The sequence below is a fragment of the Heptranchias perlo genome, chromosome 8 (assembly GCF_035084215.1).
Source record: "Heptranchias perlo isolate sHepPer1 chromosome 8, sHepPer1.hap1, whole genome shotgun sequence".
In the NCBI taxonomy this organism is placed as follows: Eukaryota; Metazoa; Chordata; class Chondrichthyes; order Hexanchiformes; family Hexanchidae; genus Heptranchias; species Heptranchias perlo.
This window is the reverse complement of record NC_090332.1, coordinates 74,136,536-74,163,161: the sequence shown is the minus strand read 5'-3', so window position 1 is coordinate 74,163,161 and position 26,626 is coordinate 74,136,536. Positions and strand designations below refer to the sequence as shown.

The 26,626-nt window shown below is 45.0% G+C and overlaps 1 protein-coding gene across 2 annotated transcripts; it reads left to right on the top strand.

Annotated features, from left to right (window-relative positions):
* Positions 1–1,900: 1,900 nt before the first annotated feature.
* iyd (iodotyrosine deiodinase) lies at positions 1,901–26,102 on the top strand. 2 transcript variants are annotated; one of them, XM_067988379.1, is made up of 6 exons: positions 1,901–2,087; positions 6,623–6,636; positions 11,966–12,146; positions 14,106–14,265; positions 17,754–17,907; positions 25,920–26,102. In XM_067988379.1, the coding sequence occupies exons 1-6, from the start codon at positions 1,901–1,903 to the stop codon at positions 26,100–26,102; spliced, it is 879 nt and encodes a 292-aa protein (XP_067844480.1). The 2 variants fall into 2 exon arrangements, with proteins under 2 accessions (XP_067844480.1, XP_067844479.1); XM_067988378.1 differs by lacking the exon at positions 6,623–6,636 and having other exon boundaries at positions 11,958–12,146.
* Positions 26,103–26,626: the final 524 nt, after the last annotated feature.

The window sequence follows — 26,626 nt, the reverse complement described above, 5'->3', positions numbered from 1 at the left end:
TCCCCATCAGCGCGAGCAAACACCCCCGCGAGGACATTGGTCCCGGTCCTGCTCAGGTGTAACCCATCTCGCTTGTACAGGTCCCACCTTCCCCAGAACTGGTCCCAATGTCCCAGGAATCTAAATCCCTCCTTCCTACACCATCCCTGCAGCCACGCATTCATCCGGTCTATTCTCCTGTTCCTATACTCACTAGCAAGGGGGTAGAAGTTATGCTGCAGCTGTAAGAGCCCTGGTTAAACCACACCTGGAGTACTGTGTTCAGTTCTGGGCACCGCACCTGAGGAAGGATATATTGACCATGGAGGGAGTGCAACATGGATTTACTAGAATGAATCATTGACTCCAAGGGTTAAATTACGAGGAGAGATTACACAAACTAGGGTTGTATACCCTGGAATTTACAAGATTAAGGGATGATTTGATTGACGTTTTCAAGATATTAAGGGGAACTGATAGGGTAAATACAGAGAAACTATTTCTGCTGGTTGAGGAGTCTAGGACGAGGGGACGTAGCCTAAAAATTAGAGCCAGGAGTGAAGTGCGGCAACACGTCTACACACAAAGGGTGGTAGAAGTTTGGAACTCTCTTCCACAAACGGCAGTTGATGCTAGCTCAATTGTTAATTTTAAATCTGAGATTGATAGATTTTTGTTAACTGAAGGTATTAAGGGATATGGGGTTAAGGCAGGAATATGGGGTTAAGGCAGGTATATGGAGTTCGGTCACAGATCAGCTGCAATCTCATTGAATGGCGGAACAGGCTCAAGGGGCTATATGGCCTACTCCTGTTCATATGCTAGTTATTATTACTGCCATTCATCAATGTATAACCTGCACACATTCATCCCTTTTCACTGTTGATATTAAATGAGTGCTTTATTCATCAGAAATTGTTTCATAAACTTCTTTTGTTTTTAGAATTAGGGGTTACGGGGAGCGGGCAGGAAATTGGACATGAATTTAGATTTGAGGTTAGGATCAGATCAGCCATGATCTTATTGAATGGCGGAGCAGGCTCGAGGGGCCGATTGGCCTACTCCTGCTCCTATTTCTTATGTTCTTAGAAACAACTAGATCTTATATTGGAAGAGCGGTAGAGACATTAAAGAACCTGGGAATGTTTTCCTGAGAGCAGAGAAGGTTAAGGGGAGGTATAATAGGTGTTTAAAATTATGAGAGGTTTTGACAAAGTAGATAGGGAGAAATTGTTTCCATTAGCAGGAGGGTCAGTAACCAGAGGACATAGATTGAGATAATTGACAAAAGAACCAAAGGGGAGATGAGGAGAAATTTTTTTACGCAGTGAGTTGTTACGATCTGGAATGCACTGCCTGGAAGGATGGTGGAAGCAGATTCAATAGTAACTTTCTAAAGGCAATTTGATATATACTTGAAAAAGAAAAATTTATAGGGCTACGGGAAAAGAGCAGGGCTGTGGGACTAATTGGATAGCTCTTACAAAGGGCCGGCATGGGCACAATGGGCCGAATGGCCTTCTGTGCTGTAAGATTCTATAAGTAGGGGAGGAATTCTGGAAGAACCAGATCAATGGGCTTGAGGGCCTCTTCATCAAAACTTGTTTTGTGATCCTGTGGCTTAAAAGGTGCATGAACATAATGACGGGCACATCTGCTACCTAGAAATAAAGGTTTGTCAAACACTTTTCATGAAGACTGCCCCTTTAAGGTGTGTGATGCAGACAGTAGGGTGCACAATACTGACAGTTTTTTTTTTGATTGGTTGAAAACATACGTGCTTCAGTGCAAATATATGCTTCAGTCCAAATAACTGAACTTGCTTTAGCTGGCGCTGTGTTGCAACGGAGTTGGCAAGCCCTTCAACTGGTTAGGCAAGTGGAGTACAGCTCCAGACACAGTGCTGTGTTACCTGCTCACCATGGCTCTCGTCTCTTCCCTGACCCCCTTCATTATTGCAGTGATTTGTATTTGCTTGGCCGCCCTGTGGAGGAATAAGAGAAAAGCGAAGGGAGAGAGAAAGGTCGAAACTGAAGAGAGTGTCAGCTCCAGACCCTGGGCAGATGAAGACCTGCGAGATGAGACAGAGCTCAGCGTAGAAGAGATGGGTAAGATAAAAAGAAATAGCATTGGACACTAATCTTATCATGAAGGTGGTGGTGAAATTGGTCTTGGGTGGAGTGAAAAACATAGGAACAGGAGTAGACTATTCAGCCCCTCGACCCGGTTCCAACATTTAGTTAGATCATGGTTAATCTGTATCTTAACTCCATCTACCCCCTTGCTTCTGTATCCCTTAATACCCTTGCCTAACAAAAAACTATCAAACTCAGTTTTGAAATGTTCAATTGACCTAGCCTCAACAGCTTTTTGAAGGAGAGTGCTCCAGATTTCCACCAGCCTTTGTGTGAAGAAGTGCTTCCTGACATCACCCCCGAACAGCCTAGCTCTAATTTTAGGATTATACCCCCTTGTTCTGGACTCCCCCACCAGAGAAATAGTTTCTCTCCATCTACCCATCAACTCTTTTAATCATCTTAAACACCTCAATTAGATCACCCCTTAATCTTCTATACTCAAGGGAATACAAGCCTCGTCTATGCAACCTGTCCTCATAATTTAACCCTTTTAGCCCCGGTATCATCCTGGTGAATCTGTGCTGCACCCCCTCCAAGCCCTAAATATCCTTCCTGAACTGAATGGGGTCTAACCAGAGCTTTATTTAACTAGCATAACTCCCATCTCTTTGTATTCCGGCCCCCTTAAGATAAAATTACCTCTTCTGCTTTCCAGAAAAGACATTAGGGTTGAAATTTCTCTTGGACGGATTGTAAAACAGGTGATTGCGAATTAGCAGCCCATTTTACACACCGCCCAGAAGCAATTTCATCCCCAATGTCTTTCCTGGAAAGCAGAAGAGGTAAATTTAACAAAACTGTTGCTTAAAGCCATTTCAGTTTTTCCATTAAAGCTGTCATCGACTTTCCTTCAACTGAAATGCACTGTGCTGTGCTATTGGTTAAGTTCTTCCACGGATATGCTTTATGAACATAAAATTCTCCTTGGAGCTCTCGGCTTCGAAGGCTGATATTACTGCAGTTTGAAAAGAAAAGAAAGACTTGCATTTATATAGTGCCTTTCACGACCTCAGGACATGCCAAAGCATTTCACAGCCAATGAAGTAATTTGCCGTGAAGTCGCTGTTGTAACGTAGGAAACAGTGACAGCCGAGATTATGTGTTAAAGTGTCTGGAACGGGACTTGAACCCATGACCTTCTGACTCGGGCGAGTTTGGTATCTAACCTGGGCACCAAATCTCACACAGGAGTTTCTAAGTTTGAGGCATCATTGCCCCATTGTGGGGTTTTTGGGCTGCCTCACTTCAGCTGCAGAATCAACGGCCAGATAGAATCCTCGGTGACCAAAGTTTGTGCTAGAATTTGAAACAAGATTCTTGCGGTGTGATTTGTTTTCCCACTTTTTGACCAAGAAAAATAATTAAAATTTAATTCGGCAGCATGTAAAGTTGGCAATATGATGGCACCCTGATTTCACCATGGAAGTATCCCAGTTTACTAACCAGCTAAACCGCCTTGTGGGACAAAGGATGGAAAAGTGTTAGCCTAATGCCATGATACTGAAGCAATGGGGAGGCTGTGAGAAAAGCTCATCATTACAATACTGGCACTGGTGAGATGTATAGGAACATCCAGTTGGACCAGAAGGATCATAGGACAGTGCAGGAGTGGAAAAAGTTGCAGACGAACTGGCTCATTCCAAATAAACAAATCCACGAAAAAAACTAACCCCCCGCCAAAAAAAACGAACTCCCCCCTCCCCCAGTTCCCTCCTGGAAAAACTAATGCCCCTGAAAACTAAACTCTCACGAATATGGCAACTTGTGGATGAGCCACAGTACCAAAATAGGTTGGGACTTTTTGTTATCACAATGAATGTGGTTTGTTTAATCGGCAGTGGTTCATGTGGCGATTCTTGGTAGATATGAGGGGAGCATCTGGTGTCTGTCCATCTAACAACAATCTTTGATCCCATCAGCAGATTCCTCTGATTGCTGGTGGTGTTTTTTTTTAATTCGTTCATGGGATGTGGGCGTCGCTGGCGAGGCCAGCATTTATTGCCCATCCCTAATTGCCCTTGAGAAGGTGGTGGTGAGCCGCCTTCTTGAATCGCTGCAGTCCGTGTGGTGAAGGTTCTCCCACAGTGCTGTTAGGTAGGGAGTTCCAGGATTTTGACCCTGCGACGATGAAGGAACGGCAATATATTTCCAAGTCGGGATGGTGTGTGACTTGGAGGGGAACGTGCAGGTGGTGTTGTTCCCATGCGCCTGCTGCCCTTATCCTTTTAGGTGGTAGAGGTCGTGGGTTTGGGAGGTGCTGTTGAAGAAGCCTTGGCGAGTTGCTGCAGTGCATCCTGTGGATGGTACACACTGCAGCCACAGTGCGCCGGTGGTGAAGGGAGTGAATGTTTAGGGCGGTGAATGGGGTGTCAATCAAGCGGGCTGCTTTGTCCTGGATGGTGTCGAGCTTCTTGAATGTTGTTGGAGCTGCACTCATCCAGGCGAGTGGAGAGTATTCCATCACACTCCTGACTTGTGCCTTGTAGATGGTGGAAAGGCTTTGGGGAGTCAGGAGGTGAGTCACTTGCCACAGAATACCCAGCCTCTGACCTGCTCTTGTAGCCACAGTATTTATATGGCTGGTCCAGTTAAGTTTCTGGTCAATGGTGACCCCCAGGATGTTGATGGTGGGGGATTCGGCGATGGTAATGCCGTTGAATGTCATGGGGAGGTGGTTAGACTCTCTCTTGTTGGAGATGGTCATTGCCTGGAACTTGTCTGGCACGAATGTTACTTGCCACTTATGAGCCCAAGCCTGGATGTTGTCCAGGTCTTGCTGTATGCGGGCACGGACTGCTGCATTATCTGAGGGGTAAGGTTTTCAGTGAAAGGTCTCTGGTAGTATATTTGGCCTGTAACTCCAGTTGTTAGTGGCCTAGAATCACTATCATTTTGACTTTGATTACTTACTTATTGAGTTTGGGTACAGAGTGCAAAGTTAAATGAACATGCACACCAACCTTGATATGAACTTGAAGCTTGTACAATATTCCTCTCAACTATTTTTTCATTATTATTTATTCTTGGGATGTGGGCTTTATTGCCAATCCCTGAGAAGGTATTGTTGAACCATTGCAGTATGCTACAACTGAGCAAGGGAAGTTAAGAGTCAACTACGTTGGTGTCAGACTGGAGTCACATGTAGGCCAGACCGGGTAAGGTCATTAGTTGGGTTTTTACCATAATCTGAACAACTTCATAGTCACTTTTACTGATACTTATTTCAGATTTTTTAAACTGAATTCAAATTTTTAAACTGCCATGGTGGGATCTGAACTCTTGTTCTGTGGGATGATTAGACCAGGTCTACCGGATTATTAGTCCAGGAACATAACCACTACACTACCGTACCCCCGTTAACTCATTTAAAAATAAATGAACACAGCAGAGGAGGGACGCATGAACAGGGCGAATGTTCACATGCTATTAGTACCAACAATAATTTGCTCCAAAATAAACATTGCTTCAAAGAACCTCTGCCATTTATAAAAGAAATAAATAGCAATGACATGAAATTAAAATAGACTCTGCCCAACACAAGAAAAATCTGTATGGGGAAAACAAGTGTTTTTGCTGTTTACAGAGCTGGCATATGAGACAGTAGGCCTGTTTGTTATTAACTCTGTAAATTATCAATCTGCTTTCATCTCATAAAAAAAATAAGATAAATTCGGTGATTCTGCTGCCAAAATACACCATCGGCAACTAATGCCAAGGTTAGAGAGAGGCTTGTGAAATTTGTGAGGATTAATACGCAGCTTAATAAAACTAATGCTAAATAATAGAGTTCTTATTCTTGCCTCCTAAAGGGCAGTGTGTGTAATGGCTGGAGTACTCCTCTTACATGGAATTACATAGAATTTACAGCACAGAAACAGGCCATTCGGCCCAACTGGTCTATGCCAGTGCTCATGCTTCACACGAGCCTTCCCCCACTCCACTTCATCTCACCCTACCAGCATATCCTTCTATTCCTTTCGCCCTCTTCCCCTAGCTTCTAGCTTCCCTTAAATGCATCTATGCTATTTGCCTCAACTATTCCATGTAGCAAGTTCTACATTCTAATCACTCTCTGGGTAAAGAAGTTAAAGTTTTAAAAGGCGTATTTTTTTTTTGCTCTTCGCTGCTTTCAAGAGGTCCTTTCTTCCGAGTTTGAAATTGTTGAACTCACTGATGACTTCTTGAAGTGAACTTTAACAATAGTTCAGGCTTGACATGGGCAACTCTCCTACTACTTCTCTCCATCCAGCCATGGATTCTTCAGTGTGGAGAACAGTCAATCCACTGGACCGGGAACGGATAGCATTTACTCCACTAACTTCTGGAAAGCTGGGCACTTGAAGTTAGAGACACATCTGGCCCACTTGTGACCCATTCGTTCAATTTCCTTGGAACTTTGCCATTACTTCATGGAGTACACGCAATTCATTCTACAATGCTTTTCCATCCAGCTCTACTGCATTTGCAGCCTTGACACAGTCCATTAGGTCCTCAAACGTGAAGAGAGTGCAAAGACCAAGCATTGTGAAGTGTTTCAGAGGACTTGTATCGAAGGGGAATTATGGGGGAGAAATTGTTCCTTGTTGCGCCCGTTGAACTGGTTACATAGGTAGTCACTCGTGGCTGAGCTGGTTACATCGGTAGTCATTCATGTGACTGAGCTGGTTCCAGCAGTCACTCTGTGATTGAGCTGGTTACGTCAGTAATCAAAAAAACTGCAAGGTATTTTGTTCCAAAGTATAATAGCTTTATTAAGATACAAGAGTACAATTAAACATAATACAACCTGACAAAGTTTATCACTTTACGAAGATTTGAGGTGCACCTCTCGAAGGTCTTTGATTAGTTGAGCAGTCCAGCCTCGCTCCGAGAACATTCTAATCAATATGAAACTGTCCCCAACTTTTATATGTTTTAAGACACATTAGCTCTTTATGGGCCATGTGCAAACATCAATAGCTTTCTCTGTCTCCAAGCTGTGACTCAGTCTTTAAACATTGTTATTTATATTACCCAAATCCCCCTTATCAAAACTGCTCAGGGTCTGTGCATACAAAAACTCCCTGGACTTCTCAGATAACAGAATACCTGACATCATTAGCCTCCCTTATGATTAGTTGCCTCCGAGTTATCAAGAACTCTTATATTTGTCCAAAGCATCTCGCTCCTACCAAAGTATGGATAACTCCCTTTACCTATGTTATGAACAGGAGATGAGAATGACACCAGATGCTCATTATTCAAAGAAGCACTTTCTTCACAAAGTAACACAAAAGCTTGTTTTGGATGAACAGAAAGCCATTGTTCACAGGGAAAGCTAACATAATGCTTTTCCCTATCAAGGTTAGCAATATTACAGGAAGCTTATATAATGCTTTACCTTAACTGGTTACATTGGTAATCATAGAAACATAGAAAGTAGGAGCAGGAGTAGGCCATTCGGCTGATCCTCTATCTCAATACCATGTTCTCGCTTTCTCCCCATACCCCTTGATGCCTTTTGTGTCTAGAAATCTATCTATCTCCTTCTTGAATATATTCAGTGACTTGCCTCCACAGCCTTCTGTGGTAGAGAATTCGACAGGTTCACCACCCTCTGAGTGAAGAAATTACTCCTCATCTCAGTCCTAAATGTCCTACCCCGTATCCTGAGACTGTGACCCCTCGTTCTAGATCCCCTCAGCCAGGGGAAATGTCCTCCCTGCATCCAAAATGTCTGGCCCTGTCGGAATTTTATACGTTTCAATGAGATCCCCTCTCGTTCTTCTAAACTCAAGTGAATACAGGCCTTGTCGACCCAATCTCTCCTCATACGACAGTCCTGCCATCCCAGGAATCAGTCTGGTGAACCTTCGCTGCACTCCCTCTATGGCAAGTAAATCCTTTCTTAGGTAAGGAGACCAAAACTGCACACAATACTCCAGGTGTGGTCTCACCAAGGCCCTGTGTAACTGCAGTAAGACATCCTTGCTCCTATACTCAAATCCTCTTGCACTGAAGGCCAACATACCATTTCCTTCCTAACTACTTGTTGCACCTACATGTTTGCTTTCAGTGACTGGTGTACAAGGACACCCAGGTCCCTTTGTACATCAACATTTCCCAATTTATCACCATTTAAATAATACTCTGCCTTTCTGTTTTTCCTTCCGAAGTGGATAACTTTACACTTATCCATGTTTTCTGCATCTGCCATGTATTTGCCCACACACTCAACTTGTCTAAATCACCTTGAAGCCTCTTTGCATCCCCCTCACAACTCACAATCCCACCTAGTTTTGTATCATCAGCTAACTTGGAAATATTACATTTGGTTCCCTCATCCAAGTCATTGATATATATTGTGAATAGATGGGGTCCAAGCACTGATCCCTGCGGTACCCTGCTAGTCACTGCCTGCCACCCTGAAAAAGACCCATTTATTCCTAATTTCTATTTCCTGTTTGTTAACCAATTTTCAATCCATGCCAGTATATTACTCCCAATCCCATGTGCTTTAATTTTGCACCCTAACCTCTAATGTGGGACTTTATCAAAGGCCCTCTGAAAAGCCAAATAAACCACATCTACTGGTTCTCCCTTATCTATTCTACCAGTTACATCCTCAAAAAACTCTAGTAGGTTTGTCAAACACTATTTCACTTTCATAAATCCATGTTGACTTTACCTAATCCTGTTGATATTTTCTAAGTGTCCTATTATCATATCCTTTATAATAGACACTAGCATTTTCCCTACTACTGATGTTAGGCTAACCGGTCTGTAGCTCCCTGTTTTCTCTTTCCCTCCTTTTTTTAAATAGTGGGGTTACATTTGTCACCCTCCAATCTACAGGAACTGTTCCATAATTTATAGAATTTTGGAAGATGACAACCAATGCATCCACTATTTCCATGGCTACCTAGAGAGCTCGAATATAAAGGGGAGAAGTTTGCTACAGCTCGACAAAGCCCTGGGTAAACCACGTCTGGAGTACTGTGTACAGTTCAGGGCACCGGACCTTAGGAAGGATGTATTGGCCTTGGAAGGAGTGCAACGCAGATTCATCAGTATGTTACCAGCGCTCCAAGAGTTAAATCATGAGTAGAGATGACATAAACTAGGCTTGTATTCTCTAGAATATAGAGGGTTAAGGGGCGATTTGATTGAGGTTTTTAGGATTTTGAACGGAATTGGTAGAGTGGATAGGAAGAAACTTTTTCTGCTGGTGGGGGAGTCCAGGACAAGAGGGTATAACCTTACAATCAGAGCCAGGCCAATCAGGAAAGAAGTTAGGAAACACTTCTTCAAGCCAAGGGTGGTAGAAATGTGGAACTCTCTCCCACAAAAACCAGTAGATGCTAGCTTGATTAATAATTATAAATCTGAGATTGATAGATTTTTGCTAGCCAAGGGTATTAAGGGATATGAAGTCAAAGCAAATGAACATAGGAACATAGAAACATAGGAACAGGTGTAGGCCATTCAGCCCGTCGTGCCTGCTCCGCCATTTGATAAGATCATGGCTGATCTGTGATCTAGCTCCATATACCTGCCTTTGGCCCATATCCCTTAATACCTTTGGTTGCCAAAAAGCTATCTATCTCAGATTTAAATTTAGCAATTGAGCTAGTATCAATTGCCGTTTGCGGAAGAGAGTTCCAAACTTCTACCACCATTTGCATGTAGAAATGTTTTCTAATCTCACTCCTGAAAGGTTTGGCTCTAATTTTTAGACTGTGCCCCCTACTCCTAGAATCCCCAACCAGTGGAAATAGTTTCTCTCTATCCACCCTATCTGTTCCCCTTAATATCTTATAAACTTCGATCAGATCACCCCTTAACCTTCGAAACTCCAGAGAATACAACCCCAATTTGTGTAATCTCTCCTCGTAACTTAACCCTTGAAGTCTGGGTATCATTCTAGTAAACCTACGCTGCACTCCCTCCAAAGCCAATATGTCCTTCCGAAGGTGCGGTGCCCAGAACTGCTCACAGTAGTCCAGGTGCAGTCTAACCAGGGTTTTGTATAGCTGCAGCATAACCTCTGCACCCTTGTACTCCAGTCCTCCAGATATAAAGGCCAGCATTCCATTTGCCTTATTGATTATTTTCTGCACCTGTTCATGATACTTCAATGATCTATGTACCTGAACCCCTAAGTCCCTTTGGACATCCACTGTTTTTAACTTTTTACCATTTAGAAAGTACCCTGTTCTATCCTTTTTTCATCCAAAGTGGATGACCTCACATTTGTCTACATTGAATTCCATTTGCCACAGTTTTGCCCATTCACCTAATCTATCAATATCCCTTTGTAATTTTATGTTTTCATCTACACTGCTTACAATGCCACCAATCTTTGTGTCATCGGCAAACTTAGATATGAGACTTTCTATGCCTTCATCTAAGTCGTTAATAAATATTGTGAATAATTGAGGCCCCAAGACAGATCCCTGCGGGACTCCACTCGTCACATCCTGCCAATGTGAATACTTACCCATTATCCTTACTCTCTATCGCCTTTCGCTCAGCCAACTTCCTAACCAAGTCTGTACTTTTCCCTCGATTTCGTGGGCTTCAATCTTAGCTAACAGTCTCTTATGAGGGACCTTATCAAATGCCTTCTGGAAGTCCATATAAATAACATCCATTGACATTCCCCTGTCCACTACTTTAGTCACCTCTTCAAAAAATTCAATCAGGTTTGTCAGGCACGACCTACCTTTCACAAATCCATGCTGGCTCTCTCTGATTAACTGAAAATTCTCGAGGTGTTCAGTCACCCTATCCTTAATTATAGACTCCAGCAATTGCCCCACAACAGATGTTAGGCTAACTGGTCTATAATTCCCCGGTTTCCCTCTCTCTCAATGTGCAATTTTCCAATCCAGAGGGACAGTTCCTGAATCTAGAGATCTTTGAAAGACTATACTTAGGGCATCTGCAATGTGCTCATCTACTTCCTTTAAAACCCTGGGATGGAAACCATCTGGTCCTGGGGATTTGTCACTCTTTAGTGCTATTATTTTCTTCATTACTGTTGCTTTACTTATGTTAATTTTATCGAGTCCCTGTCCCCGATTCAATATTAGTTTTCTTGGGATTTCCGGCATGCTATCCTCTTTTTCTACTGTAAACACTGACGCAAAGTAATTGTTCAACATGTCCACCATTTCCTCATTGTCAATGGCAATATCCCCACTTTCAGTTTTTAAGGGGCCAACACTGCTCCTGACCACCCTCTTTTCCTAATATAAATATAAAAGTTCTTCGTATTGGTTTTGATATCCCTTGCATGTTTCTTTTCATACTCTCACAAATGGATGGAGTTCGGACACAGATCAGCCATGATCTCACTGAAAGGTGGAACAGACTCAAGGAGCTGAATGGCCTACTCCTTTTGCTATGTTCCTAAATTTCGGGGCTGTATTGAATGTGGATGTGAGCCAAAGGACTGGAGGGCGGCCGACGTAGTAAGCATTTTTAAAAGGGAGACAGAGCTAATCCAGGTAATTACAATCTGGTTAGCTTAACATGTTTGGGGTAGATCTTGACTTTGTGCAGTAGTGTAAAACGGGTGACAGCGAGTTGGCAGCCTGTTTTATATCTCTCCCAATTTTTATTTCCATTGACTTCAATCCGGCATGCTCTGGATCATAGGGGATATGAGGTCTACTTACTGGAGTGACCAGTGACTCTGAACCAGTACCCTCTGGGCCAAAATTTCATGGATGTTTTGTACTCTGACAGTTTTTAATTCAGATTATTTTTGTTTGTGTGCCAGTCCCATATGGATTGATTAATTCTACACAGTTCTGTTTAACCCACCAACTTTCACTATTATCCTTTCATTTCCAGCTGGGGAGTGTCTTGAAAACGACTCTGAAGTGCAACACATCCAGTATTCACCGAAGCGTTACCCAGAGGATGAAATGATCCGCAGAGCCAACGGGTTTTACCAGCTGATGAACGAGAGGAGAAGTGTCCGCTTCTTCAGTGAGGAAATGGTACCGAGGGAGGTGATTGACAGTATCATCAGGACAGCAGGTAGTAACCAGACCTCTTCAGTCTCAGCTCTGACAAAACAAACAGCAAATTTGGCAAAATTCTGGAGCAGGAGGTTTCACTTTACTAGGAATTAATTGACTACCAACCTACTTCCTTCCTTTCCTTCCCTCCTCTCTCCTTCCTTCCCTCCTTCCTCTCTTTCTCTCTCCCTCCCTGTGCCTCGATTGGTTGGGCCAAAGGGCCTGCTCCTTTACACTTTTGGGTTTTAAGATGAAGTCCAATCACATCATTAGAACTCACCGGCTGCAAAATTCCTCCGATCTTTTCCAGTTTTGCTGGAAATGTGTAAATAGGGTTTCCACCGAGCTTCTGCCGAAATAACGCCAGCGAAGGGCGAGCAGATCCTGGGAATCTCCCAGCCACTCCAACTTGACTGAAAGGGAGACTGTGGGCCTCCCCCCCACCCCCCAACTCTCTGGGTTGGGGATGTGAGCTGGGAGCCAGTTGGACAATCCTCTGCAAACAGAACTAGAACGGGTCTGCGCTCAGGTCGTTTGGGGATGGAACAGGGAGCAATAAATCGTTGGAGGGCGTAAAATATAGATTTCATTTTTCTTGTGCAAATGTCGAGAGCCCACGAGTGTCTATACAATTATTAATTTATTTTTAAATTTGAAATGAGCAAGCAGAAATGGGAAATCCAAGCAGGGCAAAACAAACTTTCCAGGAAGGTGCAGAGCACAGGGCAGTAAAGTAATTTTTGAGGCCTTTTTGTTTTGAAGGGAAGATAAAAGAAATTTCACAACCTCAGGACGTCCCAAAGAGCTTTACAACTAATGAAGTGTTTTTGAAGTGTAGTCAATGCTGTAATGTAGGAAACATAGCAGCCATTTACACACAGCAAAGATCCCACAAACAGCAATGCGGTACTCTGTTTTAGTGATGTTGGTTAAGGGATAAATATTGGCCAGGACACCGAGAGAACACCTCTGCTCTTCTTCGAATTGTGCCAAGGGATCTTTTACGTCCACCTGAGGGGGCAGATGGGGCCTTGGTCTAATGTTTCATCTGAAAGACAGCACCTCCGACAGTGCAGCATTCCCTCAGTATTACACTGGAGTGTCAGTCTGGATTATGTGCTCAACTCCAAGGACTGGCACTCGAACCCACAACCTTCTGACTCAGAGGCGAGAATGCTACCACTTAAGGAGGCTGTTTATCTATTCCCTGTAGACATCGGGAGACCCAACGGCTCATGAGGATTGTGAAACAGGAACAAAACTAAAACTCCACAAAGCAGCAGAATTCCGGGCAAAGAACTTTTAAAGGGATTTTTGAAGCAGAGCCGGGGGAGGGGCACCGACTTGCTGCTAATTTATTATTTCTCTAAGGCTGTTGGAACCCCAGGGCTTGTGAGAACTTCCAAAAAGCAATTGATGCTGTACGGAGCAGAAGACAGACTAAAAGAAACATATTTAAACTGAGGAAAGTGCCTGAAAACTGGAACTGTTTGCAGGGGATGCCTAAGTTTTGGAGAGAGCAGAGTTGAGCAAACAACCTGAGAGTTGAGGGAAGGGTTACAGCCCCATCAATGGAGATAATATTTATTGCAGGCATTACCTGTTACTGCGTTACACCTGACATCCTCCTCGCCGCCCCCCCCCCCCTTAATGACTCCATCACGCCCCTGTCCCAGCCAATTTGGGAACCTTTGAACTAAAGGATTAAGATAGGTATGGAATGCACTGCCTGAAAAGGTGGTGGAAGCAGATTCAATAGTAACTTTCAAAGGAGAATAGATATATACTTGAAAAGGAAACATTTGCTGGGCTGTGGGTAAAAGAGCAGGGGAGTGGGATTAATTGGTTAGCTGTTTCAAAGAGCCGGCATAGGTACGATGGACTAAATGGCCTCCTGTGCTGTTTGATTCTATGACTCTATACTGGCTGGTCAACAATGGCCTTATGTTAAATGAGATGTTTGCCTGCTGTCTTAAAGGGACCGCTCCAAGTGGAGCACACACAGAACCCTGGACCTTTGTAGTTGTACAAGACCCGGTGACAAAGCATCAAATTCGTGAAATAATTGAGGAAGAAGAAGAAATGAACTATATGAAGAGAATGGGAAAGAAATGGGTCTCTGACATAAAGCAGTTGAGGTACGTCCAATCACATGATGAGTTGCTCTGCTTAATGATTGACATGTGGAAAGTCAACCGATGTTAACCTTACCCATTGGGCCAATTTTAATGGATCAATAAGAGGAAAGGACTTGCATTTATATATAGCGCCTTTTACAACCTCAGGACACCCCAAAGCGCTTTACAGCCAATTAAGTAATTTTGAAACGTAGTCACTGATATGATGTAGGGAAACAGCAAGGTTCCACAAACAACAATGAGATAATGATCAGATAATCTTTTTTAGGTGTTGGTTGAGGGATAAATATTGGCCAGGACATCAGGAGAACTCCCCTGGTCTTCGAATAGTGCTATGGGATCTTTTACGTCCACCTGAGAGGGCAGGCAGGGTCTCAGTTTAACGTCTCATCAGAAAGACAGCACCTCCGACAGTGCAGCATTCCCTCAGTACTGCACTGGAGTGTCAGCTTTGATTTTGTGCTCAGGTCTGTGGAGTGGGGCTTGAATCCACAACCTTCTGACTCAGAAGCACTGAGTTGCCCCAGTATCACCTGACAAGAGTCAGTACTACAAGTGCCTCTTTAAAGGCACCACTAATACCACCGAGAAAGTCCTCTGACCCACCCGCCCTCCCCCCTCCATAACCGGGTGGCCAAAGGAGTGTAGAGCTGAAGTGCAGCCAGAAGTTGAGGAGCAGCTCCCTCAAATAACTGAATAGGGGTTGTGACCTCGCGCACTCTACGCACACGTATAAAGTGGGTTCCTTTTGTCTTGACGCTGGGGCGGCAGAGGGATTTGTTGAAAATTTAGCTGTCCAGTATCTAGACACTTAAAGAAATCCCCTAAACCTTCTGTTAAAGTCGGAACAGGAGTAGGCCATTTAGCCCCTCGTGCCTGCTCCGCCATTTGATAAGATCATGGCTGATCTGTGATCTAGCTCCATGTACCTTCCTTTGGCCCATATCCCTTAATACCTTTGGTTGCCAAAAAGCTATCTATCTCACATTTAAATTTAGCAATTGAGCTAGTATCGATTGCCATTTGCGGAAGAGAGTTCCAAACTTCTACCACCCTTTGAAGTCCGGGTATCATTCTAGTAAACCTATGCTGCACTCCCTCCAAGGCCAATATGTCCTTCCGAAGGTGCGGTGCCCAGAACTGCTCACAGTACTCCAGGTGCGGCCTAACCAGGGTTTTGTTTCGCTGCAGCATAACTTCTGCCCCCTTGTCCTCCAGTCCTCTAGATATAAAGGCCAACATTCCATTAGCCTTATTGATTATTTTCTGCATCTGTTCATGACACTTCAATGATCTATGTACCTGAACCCCTAAGTCCCTTTGTCGCGAAATGGTCGTTTGAAGTTCCCCCAGAAAATTGGCGAAAGAGCCGGGGTGGAGGAGTTGGGGAGATGAGGAGATATGTTTCTTAAGCAGCGAGTTGTCATGATCTGGAATGCACTAGCTGAAAGGATGGTGGAAGCAGATTCAATCGTAACTTTCATAAGGGAATTGGATATATACTTGAAAAGGAAACATTTGCAGGGCTACGGGGAACGAGCAGAGGGGAGTTTTTTAAAATTTGTTTATGGGATGTGGGCGTTGCTGGCAAGGCCAGCATTTATTGCCCATCCCTAATTTCCCTTGAGAAGGTGAGCTGCCGCCTTGAACCGCTGCAGTCCGTGTGGTGAAGGTTCTCCCACAGTGCTGTTAGGGAGTTCCAGGATTTTGACTCAGCGATAATGAAGGAAAGGCGATATATTTCCAAGTTGGGATAGTGTACGACTTGGAGGGGAACGTGCAGGTGGTGTTGTTCCCATGTGCCTGCTGCCCTTGTCCTTCTAGGTGGTAAAGGTCACGGGTTTGGGAGGTGCTGTCGAAGAAGCCTTGGCGAGTTGCTGCAGTGCATCCTGTGGATGGTACACACTGCAGTCACGGTGCGGGAGTGAATGTTTAGGGTGACGGATGGGGTGCCAATCAAGCTGGACTAATTGGATAGGTTTCAAAGAGCCGGCACAGGCACGATTGGGCCGAATGGTCTCCTTCTGTGCTGTTTGATTCTATGATTCTAATACAGGGTAGCAAAGGGGCAGCTGGTTCAACACAGTAGAAAGCACTGGGAGCCTGATCCAAATTAGTTCAAAAAATCCAAAGATTAATCCTGGGAATTATAGGCTCGTAACATTGAAACCTGCAATTAGAAAAAAAAATATTGTTTATCGGTGTAGTGATTCAAGGCCATTTCACAAAGTAAAGGCGACATGTTGGGGGAGGGGGAATTTTCTGCCCGGTAGTATTGTTCCTGTCAGTAAGGTTTAGGTGAGCGGGGGCTGGGCAATTGAGTAGTGAAGGGTCTCACTTGACACCCTACTGAAGACACACCCTAACCATGAGGGCCGTACCCTGTGCTGATCACTGGCGGCCAGCCTTATTCAGCACGTGTGCTGCATGCTAATGACGGGTTTTCGCAGCCTGTTTCACTGCCTGGTGTTTACATTGAAGTCGCCCAGTTTCATTTCCATCCACAGTGATGAGTTTTTGAAAGCCCATAGCTTGGAGCCCAGTGGCAGAGGAGAAAGGAGAAAATATTTTTAAAGCCATTCTTTGGATTTTATGTTCATTTTTACGGTGACGTTTCCATCTAACCTTTCCTATGCTTTCCCTGTATTTCCCTTCTTTCTCTGATGTTTCCTCTATTTCCCTGTGATCACTGATGTTTCCTGTACTTTTCCTGTACTTTCCCTGTGTTTCACTGTGATCACTGATGTTTCCTGTACTTTCCCTGTGTTTCACATGTTTCCTGTACTTTCCCTGTGGTTCACTGTGATCACTGATGTTTCCTGTACTTTCCCTGTGTTTCACTGTGATCACCCTGTGTTTCACTGTGATCACTGATGTTTCCTGTTCTTTCCCTGTGTTTCACTGTGATCACTGATGTTTCCTGTTCTTTCCCTGTGTTCACTAACGCTTCCTGTAATTTCCCTGAACTTCTGTCCTTGTCTAACTTCGCTCCTATCCGTCCTCTAGCCCTCTCCAAGCTCACCTTGTCCATGAAACCCGTCTCCTGCTTGGAGGGGAGCTTGGAGGTGGCGGTAGAGGTCACGGGGGAAGGAGGTGCTGTTGTAATAATCTTGTTGAGGTGCTGCAGTGCACCCTGTTGATCATACAAACTGCAACCACAGTGCACCAGTGGTCAGGGGGTGGATATCGAGTCCAATGACAGGGGCACCAATCAAGTGAACTGCCCTGTCCTGGATGGTGTCGAGCTCCTTGAGTGTTGTTGTGGCTGCACCTACCTGTAGTTGGCAGTGCCACCTTTGTACAAGGACTCAGAGATTCCTGCACTTTTTTTTTGTTGTTTGCTTTTACAGATTGGAGGAGCACCCCCTCAGCAAGTACACATTTGAGCCCAAAACCTGAGGCCTGTGCTTCATGATGCGGTCAATACTCCAAATGAAATTTGCAAAGGAGGCTATTTAAAGTATATGATTACTGTTTTTCCGTTGTAGGACAAACTGGATTAAAGACTACCTGGATACTGCACCCTATCTCATCCTGATATTTAAGCAAGTTTATGGAATCCTACCCACTGGCAAGAAGACCCATTACTACAATGAGATCAGTGTTTCAATTTCCTGTGGCATTCTCTTGGCAGCTCTGCAGGTAATTCTGAACATGTAACACACTGTGGTTGCAGTAAGTATGATCTCCAGGATGCACTGCCCCAATTCACCAAGGTTTAACTTCAACAGCACCACCTTGCCCTGTGACATCGACTGCCACCTCCCAGCAGGAGGTGGGTCTCATGGACAAGATGAGCTCGGAGAGGGCATGAGTGCAGGTAGAAAAGAAATTAGAGAAGGACAGGGGTAGAGTTAACTGATGTCAACTCCTAGAACAAGCCCTGCCCACCAGAGTACACCTCAGGCCAGAGTCCGTGCCAGGGGCTTGCATGAGTTAAAATGTATGGGAGTAATTTTCAACTTCGTAGCCTGGGCAGTGGTCTAGTGGAGTGGATTCCTATTCCTTTTTATACAACCTGCCCAATCCTCATCCCAGTGATTATAAATGCAGAGACCTGCAGTTAGAACCCATTATCAATGGAGAGACCAGGGGCCCGATGTTAGCAGGGCTGCGGGTTCTCGGCGGGGGGGGGGCTATCGGGCGCGTGGGTAACGCGCCCGGTGAAATTAGTCAGCTTCCCGCGCGATTGTAGCATCCAATCCACTAATTGGATCCACTTACCTGCTCCTCCAGGTTCCCCACTGCTGATCTGCGGGTCGGGCGGGCTGCGCATGCGCAGTAAGATCTGTCAGCTGGAGGCGCTCTATTTAAAGGGGCAGTCCTCCACTGACAGATGCTGCAACAAACAGAAAAAATCACAGCATGGAGCAGCCCAGGGGAAGGCTGCTCCCAGTTTAATGATGCCTCAATCCAGGTATCAATACATGGGGTGAGGAGGAGGGGGAGGACAGAGATCTTCCTCCCGGCGTGCGGGAGGAAGTGGCCTGCCTCTGCCACCAGGAAGGCCTGGCTCGAGGTGGCAGAGGAGGTCACCAGCGCAACCAACATATCGCCCACCTGCATACAGTGCAGGAGGCGCTCCAATGACCTCAGTAGGTCAGCCAAAGTGAGTACACGTAGTCTTTCCCCTACACTCCGTCTGCCACATCACTGCCCCCACCCCACATCTCCTTCAGCACTGCCAACACTACTCTGTCACATCACCCCTCACACCCACTCAAACCTCATCCTCATCTTACCTGCACTTACTCACCTCGCCAGTACTCATCCCGCCACTACCACTCAACCCAATCCTCATATAATCTCATGGCTCTCTCTCATGCTCACCCTCTCATGCATCTCTTTCACGGTCAGCCTCACTCAACCTGCCACTACCTGTGCTGCAGCCACAGGGCATGCATCACATATGTGCAGTAGGCAGCGTAAGGCAAATGTGTTGTGAGCATGAAGGGGATGCACAAGAGTGTTTGAGGGTTTGTCATGGGTGTTACTTATATTGAATTTCTGACCAACTCACATTACATTTTATATTGGCACCACTACTGCCATGTCTTCGTGAATCCTGTCTGGTTTGTGCAATAATGCCCGCTCCTGAGGATCACTATGAGGACCCACCACTGATGCCACCCATTGTGTCACTGCAGAGTGGGTGTAGGTGTATTTGCAGGGCTCTTTTGCGCAGACGACTGAGAGACGTCGGTGATGTCCCCAGTGGCACCCTGGAAGGATGCGGAGGAGAAGTTGTTGAGGGCAGTGGTGACTTTGACAGCAACAGGTAAGAAGATGGTGCTCGGGCCAGCCAGGAGCAGCTCGGCATGAAAGAGGCTGCAGATGTCCACGACTACATGTCGAGTGACTCTGAGCCTCCGTGTGCACTGCTGCTCAGAGAGGTCCGGGAGGCTGAGCCTCGGTCTGTGGACCCTGTGGCGAGGGTAGTGCCCTCTGCGACGCATCTCTCTCTGCGGTTGCCCTCCCTCCTGCTGTACAGGTGGATGTGTCACAGCACTCTGTTGTGGAGCTCCACGTGTCAGAGGTGGACGGCGTGGATGGCGAGGCTGGTGATGCTGTTCACCCTCCGAGGAGGTCATGACTGCAGCTACGGCGGCCCCCATCCGCAAGATGTACATCCGAGGGGGTCCGCAAGGTAGGTACATGTCTCTGGACCCCGGGCTAAGTGTACAGGTTGGTGACTTTGACTGTCAGGAGGAGGGTGGTGGAGGCCAAACTTTGTCCCAAGTGACAGAGTGGCCTCCTGCAATGGGTGAGGGTCTCCCCCCCCCCAACCTGTCAAATGGACCTTTGCAGCTGCCACAGGCTGACAGCTGCAACACGTCCATTTGACCTGGGAGTGTTTCCCCCAGTATGGGAAACAGTCCCAGTTTGCTCTAAAATCCCACCCCTCCTCACATAATCCCTTAATCAGGTCAGTTAATGACCTGAAATACCTAAATAAATACTTTCAAGTGGCACCCCGCTGGCTTTAATTGCCTGCGGGATTCCCACCAGCGGGGGCTGCGCGCGCACGCCGGCGCGTCAGCGGGGAACCCGGAAGTGCGCGGGTTCGGGGCGGGCTCCGGTCCCGCGCCAGGATTCTCTGATTTTTGGAGCCCCCCGCCAGGAACGCACCCGATAGCGGGTGCTAAAATGACGCCCCAGGAGTTAGAACCCGTTGTAAATGGCGAGACCAGGATTAAGAACCCATTATAAATGGAGAGGCCAGCAGTTAGATCCCATTATGAATGGAGAGGCCAGCGGTTCGAACCCATTGTAAATGGGGAGACCAGGAGTTCAAAGCCATTTTAAATGGAGAGACCGGCAGTTAGAACCCATTTTAAATGGAAACTCTTGGACTTAGAATCCATTATAAATAGAGGATGGCAGTTAAAACCCAATAAAAATGGAGACACCAGGAGTTAGAACCCATTATAAATGGCCACAGGCAGTTAGAACCCAATAAAAATGGAGAGACCAGCAGTTTAAACCCATTATAAATGGAGAGAGTGGAAGTTAGAGCCCTTTAAAAATAAAGTGACCGGCAGTTGGAAATCCTTTTAAATGGAGAGACCGGCTTTTAGAATCCATTATTAATGGAGAGACTGAGAGTTAGAACTCATTATAAATGGAGACCAACTGCTAGAACCCATTATAAATGGAGATTGGCAGTTGGAACCGAGTATAAATTGATGGACCAGCAGTTAGAATCCATTACGAATGGAGAAACCAGGAGTTAGAACCCATTATAAATGGAGAGACCAGCAGTTAGAAGCCATTTTAAATGTGGTGACCGACAGTTGGAAATCACCTTCCCTTGATGCCAACAAGCGTGATGGGTTACACCCGAGCAGGACCGGGACCAATGTCCTCGCGGGGGTGTTTGCTAGTGCTGTTGGGGAAGGTTTAAACTAGAGTAGCAGGGGGATGGGAACCTGAGCGGGGAGTCAGAAGAGAATAAAGTTGAGAGCAGCAAGAGAGGGGAAGACCCAGGGGAAATTTACAATACAAATAGTACAAACAGTTGTTCAAGAACAAGTGAAAGGGAAAAGCGTAGAGCAGCGGAAAGAAAGTGTACTTTAGGCACGACAGATAAAATAAAAACTAGAAGGCGTAAGGTGATTAACCCAGCATCAAAGCTGTGGCAGGGGGTTGGGAACCTGAGCAGGAAGACAGAGGAAAGCGTGTCAGGAAGTGACAGAAAGTATGGAGTAAAAGGTAAAGTGTTAAAAAAGGAAAAAGCAGGAACTAAGTGTCACAAAACATATTTGAAAGTTCTTTATCTGAATGCACGCAGCATTCGTAACAAAATGGACGAGTTAACGGCACAAATAACTACGTATGGGTATGATCTTGTGGCCATTACAGAAACATGGCTGCAGGGTGACAATGACTGGGAATTAAATATGCCAGGGTATTTAACAATCAGGAAGGACAGGCAGGAAGGAAGGGGAGGTGGGGTGGCTATGTTAATAAAGGAAGGAGTCACTGTAATGCAGAGAAATGATATTGGGACAAAAGATCAGGACAATGAAACAGTTTGGGTAGAGATAAGGAATAATAAGGGGAAAAAAACACTAGAGGGCGTAGTATATAGGCCTCCTAATAGTTGCAACTCTGCTGGAAGAAGTATTAATCAGGAAATAGTTGGGGCATGTAATAAGGGAACAGCTATAATTATGGGGGATTTTAACTATCATATTAACTGGACAAATCAAATTGGGCAGGGTAGCCTTGAGGAAGAGTTTATTGAGTGTATTAGGGATGGATTTCTTGAGCAGTATGTAACTGATCCTACAAGGGGTCAGGCAACCTTGGACCTGGTCCTGTGTAATGAGCCAGGATTAATTAATAATGTCCTAGTTAAGGATCCCCTTGGAATGAGTGACCACAACATGGTTACATTCCATATCCAATTAGAGGGTGAGAAGGTTGGTTCTCAAACAAGCGTACTGAGCTTGAATAAAGGAGACTATGATGGTATGAGAGCGGAATTGATTAAAGTGGACTGGGAAAATAGTTTAAAGGGTAAGACGGTACATGAGCAGTGGTGTTCATTTAAGGAGTTATTTTACAACTTTCAAAAAATATATATTCCACTGAGGAAAAAAGGTGTAAAAGAAATGACAGCCATCCGTGGCTAAGTAAAGAAATTAAGGATAGTATCCGACTAAAAACAAGGACATATAAGGTAGCCAAACTTAGTGGGAGGATAGAAGATTGGGAAGTCTTCAAAAGACAGCAAAAAGTAACTCAAGGATTGATTAAGAAAGGGAAGATAGATTATGAAAATAAATTAGCAAAAAATATAAAAACAGATAGCAAGAGTTTCTATTGTTATATAAAAAGAAAAAGGGTGGCTAAGGCAAACGTAGGTCCCTTAGAGGATGAGACCGGGAAATTAATGGTGGGAAACATGGAGATGGCAAAAATGCTGAACAAATATTTTGTTTCAGTCTTTACGGTAGAGGACACTAAGAATATCCCAACACTGGACAAACAGGGGGCTCTGGGGGGGGGAGGAGCTAAATACGATTAAAATCACTAAGGAATTGGTACTCAGTAAATTAATGAGACTCAAGGCGGATAAATGCCCTGGACCTGATGGCTTACATCCTAGGGTCTTGAGGGAAGTGGCAGTAGGGATTGTGGATGCTTTGGTAATAATTTTCCAAAATTCTCTGGACTCGGCAAAGGTCCCGGCAGATTGGAAAACTGCTAATGTAACACCCTTATTTAAAAAGGGTAGTAGGCAGAAGGCTGGTAATTATAGACCAGTTAGCCTAACATCTGTGGTGGGTAAAATTTTGGAGTCTATTATTAAGGAGACAGTAGCAGAACATTTGGATAAACATAATTTAATAGGACAAAGTCAGCATGGCTTTATGAAGGGGAAGTCATGTCTGACAAATTTGCTTGAGTTCTTTGAGGACATAACGTACAGGGTGGATAAAGGGGAACCAGTGGACGTAGTGTATTTAGACTTCCAGAAGGCATTCGACAAGGTGCCACATAAAAGATTATTGCTCAAGATAAAGAATCACTGGATTGGAGGTAATATTCTGGCATGGGTGGAGGATTGGTTATCTAACAGGAAGCAGAGAGTTGGGATAAATGGTTCATTCTCGGACTGACAACCAGTAGCCAGTAGTGTTCCGCAGGGGTGGGTGCTGGGTCCCCAACTCTTTACAATCTATATTAACGATTTGGAGGAGGGGACCGAGTGTAACGTATCAAAGTTTGCAGATGATACAAAGATGGGAGGGAAAGTAGAGAGTGAGGAGGACATATAAAACCTACAACGGGATATAGACAGGCTGGGTAAGTGGGTGGAGATTTGGCAGATGCAATACACTATTGGAAAATGTGAGGTTATGCACTTTGGCAGGAAAAATCAGAGAGCAAGTTATTATCTTAATGGTGAGAAACTGGAAAGTACTGCAGTACAAAGGGATCTGGGGGTCCTAGTGCAAGAAAATCAAAAAGTTAGTATGCAGGTGCAGCAGGTGATCAAGAAGGCCAACGGAATGTTGGCTTTTATTGCTCGGGGGATAGAATATAAAAACAGGGAGGTATTGCTGCAGTTATATAAGGTATTGGTGAGACCACACCTGGAATACTGCATACAGTTTTGGTCTCCATACTTAAGAAAAGACATACTTGCTCTTGAGGCAGTACAAAGAAGGTTCACTCGGTTAATCCTGGGGATGAGGGGGCGGACATATGAGGAGAGGTTGAGTAGATTGGGACTCTACTCATTGGAGTTCAGAAGAATGAGAGACGATCTTATTGAAACATATAAGATTGTGAAGGGGCTTGATTGGGTGGATGCGGTAAGGATGTTCCCAAGGATGGGTGAAACTAGAACTAGGGGGCATAATCTTAGAATAAGGGGCTGCTCTTTCAAAACTGAGATGAGGAGAAACTTCTTCACTCAGAGGGTAGTAGGTCTGTGGAATTTGCTGCCCCAGGAAGCTGTGGAAGCTACATCATTAAATAAATTTAAAACAGAAATAGACAGTTTCCTAGAAGTAAAGGGAATTAGGGGTTACGGGGAGCGGGCAGGAAATTGGACGTGAATTTAAATTTGAGGTTCGGATCAGATCAGCCATGATCTTATTGAATGGCGGAGCAGGCTCGAGGGGCCGATTGGCCTATTCCTGCTCCTATTTCTTATGTTCTTATGTAACCCAGATGTGAGGCCTGTTTGGCTTATTCAAAAAGTCACTGCAGGCTGATTCATCACAAAGAATTGTTACATTCCAGGAAATAGTAAAAAGGCAGTCCTTTGAATGGATGATACTCACCTCCTAAAGGGCTATTTCGATTTAGAGTATTTTAAAAAAGTGTTTCTGAGATGTGGATGACATTGGCAAGGTCATATTTATTGCCCATCCTTGAGTTGCTTGGCCACTTCAAAGGGTACGAAAGTTTGACCATATGGTGTGGGACTGGAATTATGCAGGCCAGATTAGGTGGGGACACCAGGATCCCTTTTCTAAAGGGTAGTATTGAATCCAGTTGGGTTTTTACAACAATCCATCAGTTATCATGGCCATTTTTCCCCTTGCTATCAGCCCAAAAATTACCCCAATTTATTGAATTCAATTTCACAACTTTCCATGGTGGGATTTGAACTCATGACTTCTAGGTTATTAGTCCAGTAGCTCAACCACAAAGCTGTCTGTGCCTAGTACTGGCTATGATGGAGTCCACAGCCCATACATGTGCAGTGCTGCAGGACTGCCTGACTGAACAGCGAGACCACCAGGGAGTGTATGGTCTCTCCAGGGCCCTCTGCAGCAGAGCCCAACTTGGCTCAGGTTCTAAGATCAGGCATTGTTCCCATCCCGGATGCTCTGATTGGGAATTTAGGGACCTTGGGGCCCAATCTATAGCATTTTGTCTTGTTTGGATTCACCAACATTGATAAGAAAGAAAGAAAGGCGGATTTATATACCGCCTCTCACAACCTCAGGACATCCCAAAGCCAATGAAGTACTTTTGAAGTGTAGTCACTATTGTAATGTAAGGAAACACGGCAGCCAATTTGCGCACAGCAAGCTCCCAAAAACAGCAATAAGATGATGATCAGATAATCTGTTTCAGTGATGTTGGTTAAGGAATAAATATTGGCCCGGACAATGCTGCTCTTCAAGTAATGCCGTGGGACCTTTTACATCCACCTGAGAGGGTAGATGGGGCCTCGGTTTAACGTCTCATCCAAAAGATAGCATCTCCGACAGTGCAGCACTCCCTCAGTACTGCACTGAGGTGTGCCTGGATTGTGTGCTCAAATCTCTAGAGTGGGACTTGAACCAACAGCCTTCATGACTCAGAGGTGAGAGTCCTGCCACTGATCCACAGCTGGGAACCAGCTTGAGATGGCCATAACATCGGGCTTCAAGAATCTTATTGCAGCTCAGTGATCACCTCTTATGTAGATTTTGGACATGGTTAACAAGCAGCCAGCAGAAAGGGATTGGGTGCAGCTGGTCTCCATCACAGCAACGTTATCACATAGCAACATCACATCAGTAATACCAGCCCCCCACTCGAGTGGCTTCTTATCTCTCAAAGATATTTTCTTATCTCACAGCCTAAGTTGAGGATGAATTTGTGCAGTAAAATTTTAATGTTTTTCACCCCTCTCCCCCCAGAATGCTGGCCTTGTGACAGTCACCACGACCCCTCTGAACTGTGGCCCTCGAGTGCATTTTATCCTTGGGCGCCCAGTGAATGAAAAGCTGCTGCTGCTGCTGCCGGTTGGTTATCCAGCGAAAAGTGCCACTGTGCCAGGCTTCAAACGCAAGCCACTGGATGAGATCATGATGTTTGTGTAACTTGTTGAGATAATTTGGAACGTCTGCAGACTGATACTTCTCCCAGTTACCACAGCTCATAGTACACTTTAGTAATTGGAGTGTCCCACACACAAAAAGCTTCTGATGACAAGACTGCATCTCGACCAAAATCCTAATATTGAGAACAGAGGACACTTTGCCCAAGCTCCCAATACTGGGAATACAGCACACCTTGCCGAAGCTCCCAATACTGGGAAGATAGCACACCGTGCCCAAACTCCCAATACTGGGAAGATAGAACACCGTGCCCAAACTCCCAATACTGGGAATATAGCACACCTTACCCAAGCTCCCAATACTGGGAAGATAGAACACCGTGCCCAAACTCCCAATACTGGGAATATAGCACACCTTGCCCAAACTCCCAATACTGGGAATATAGCACACCTTGCCCAAACTCCCAATACTGGGAATATAGCACACCTTACCCAAACTCCCAATACTGGGAATATAGCACACCTTACCCAAACTCCCAATACTGGGATGATAGCACACCTTGCCCA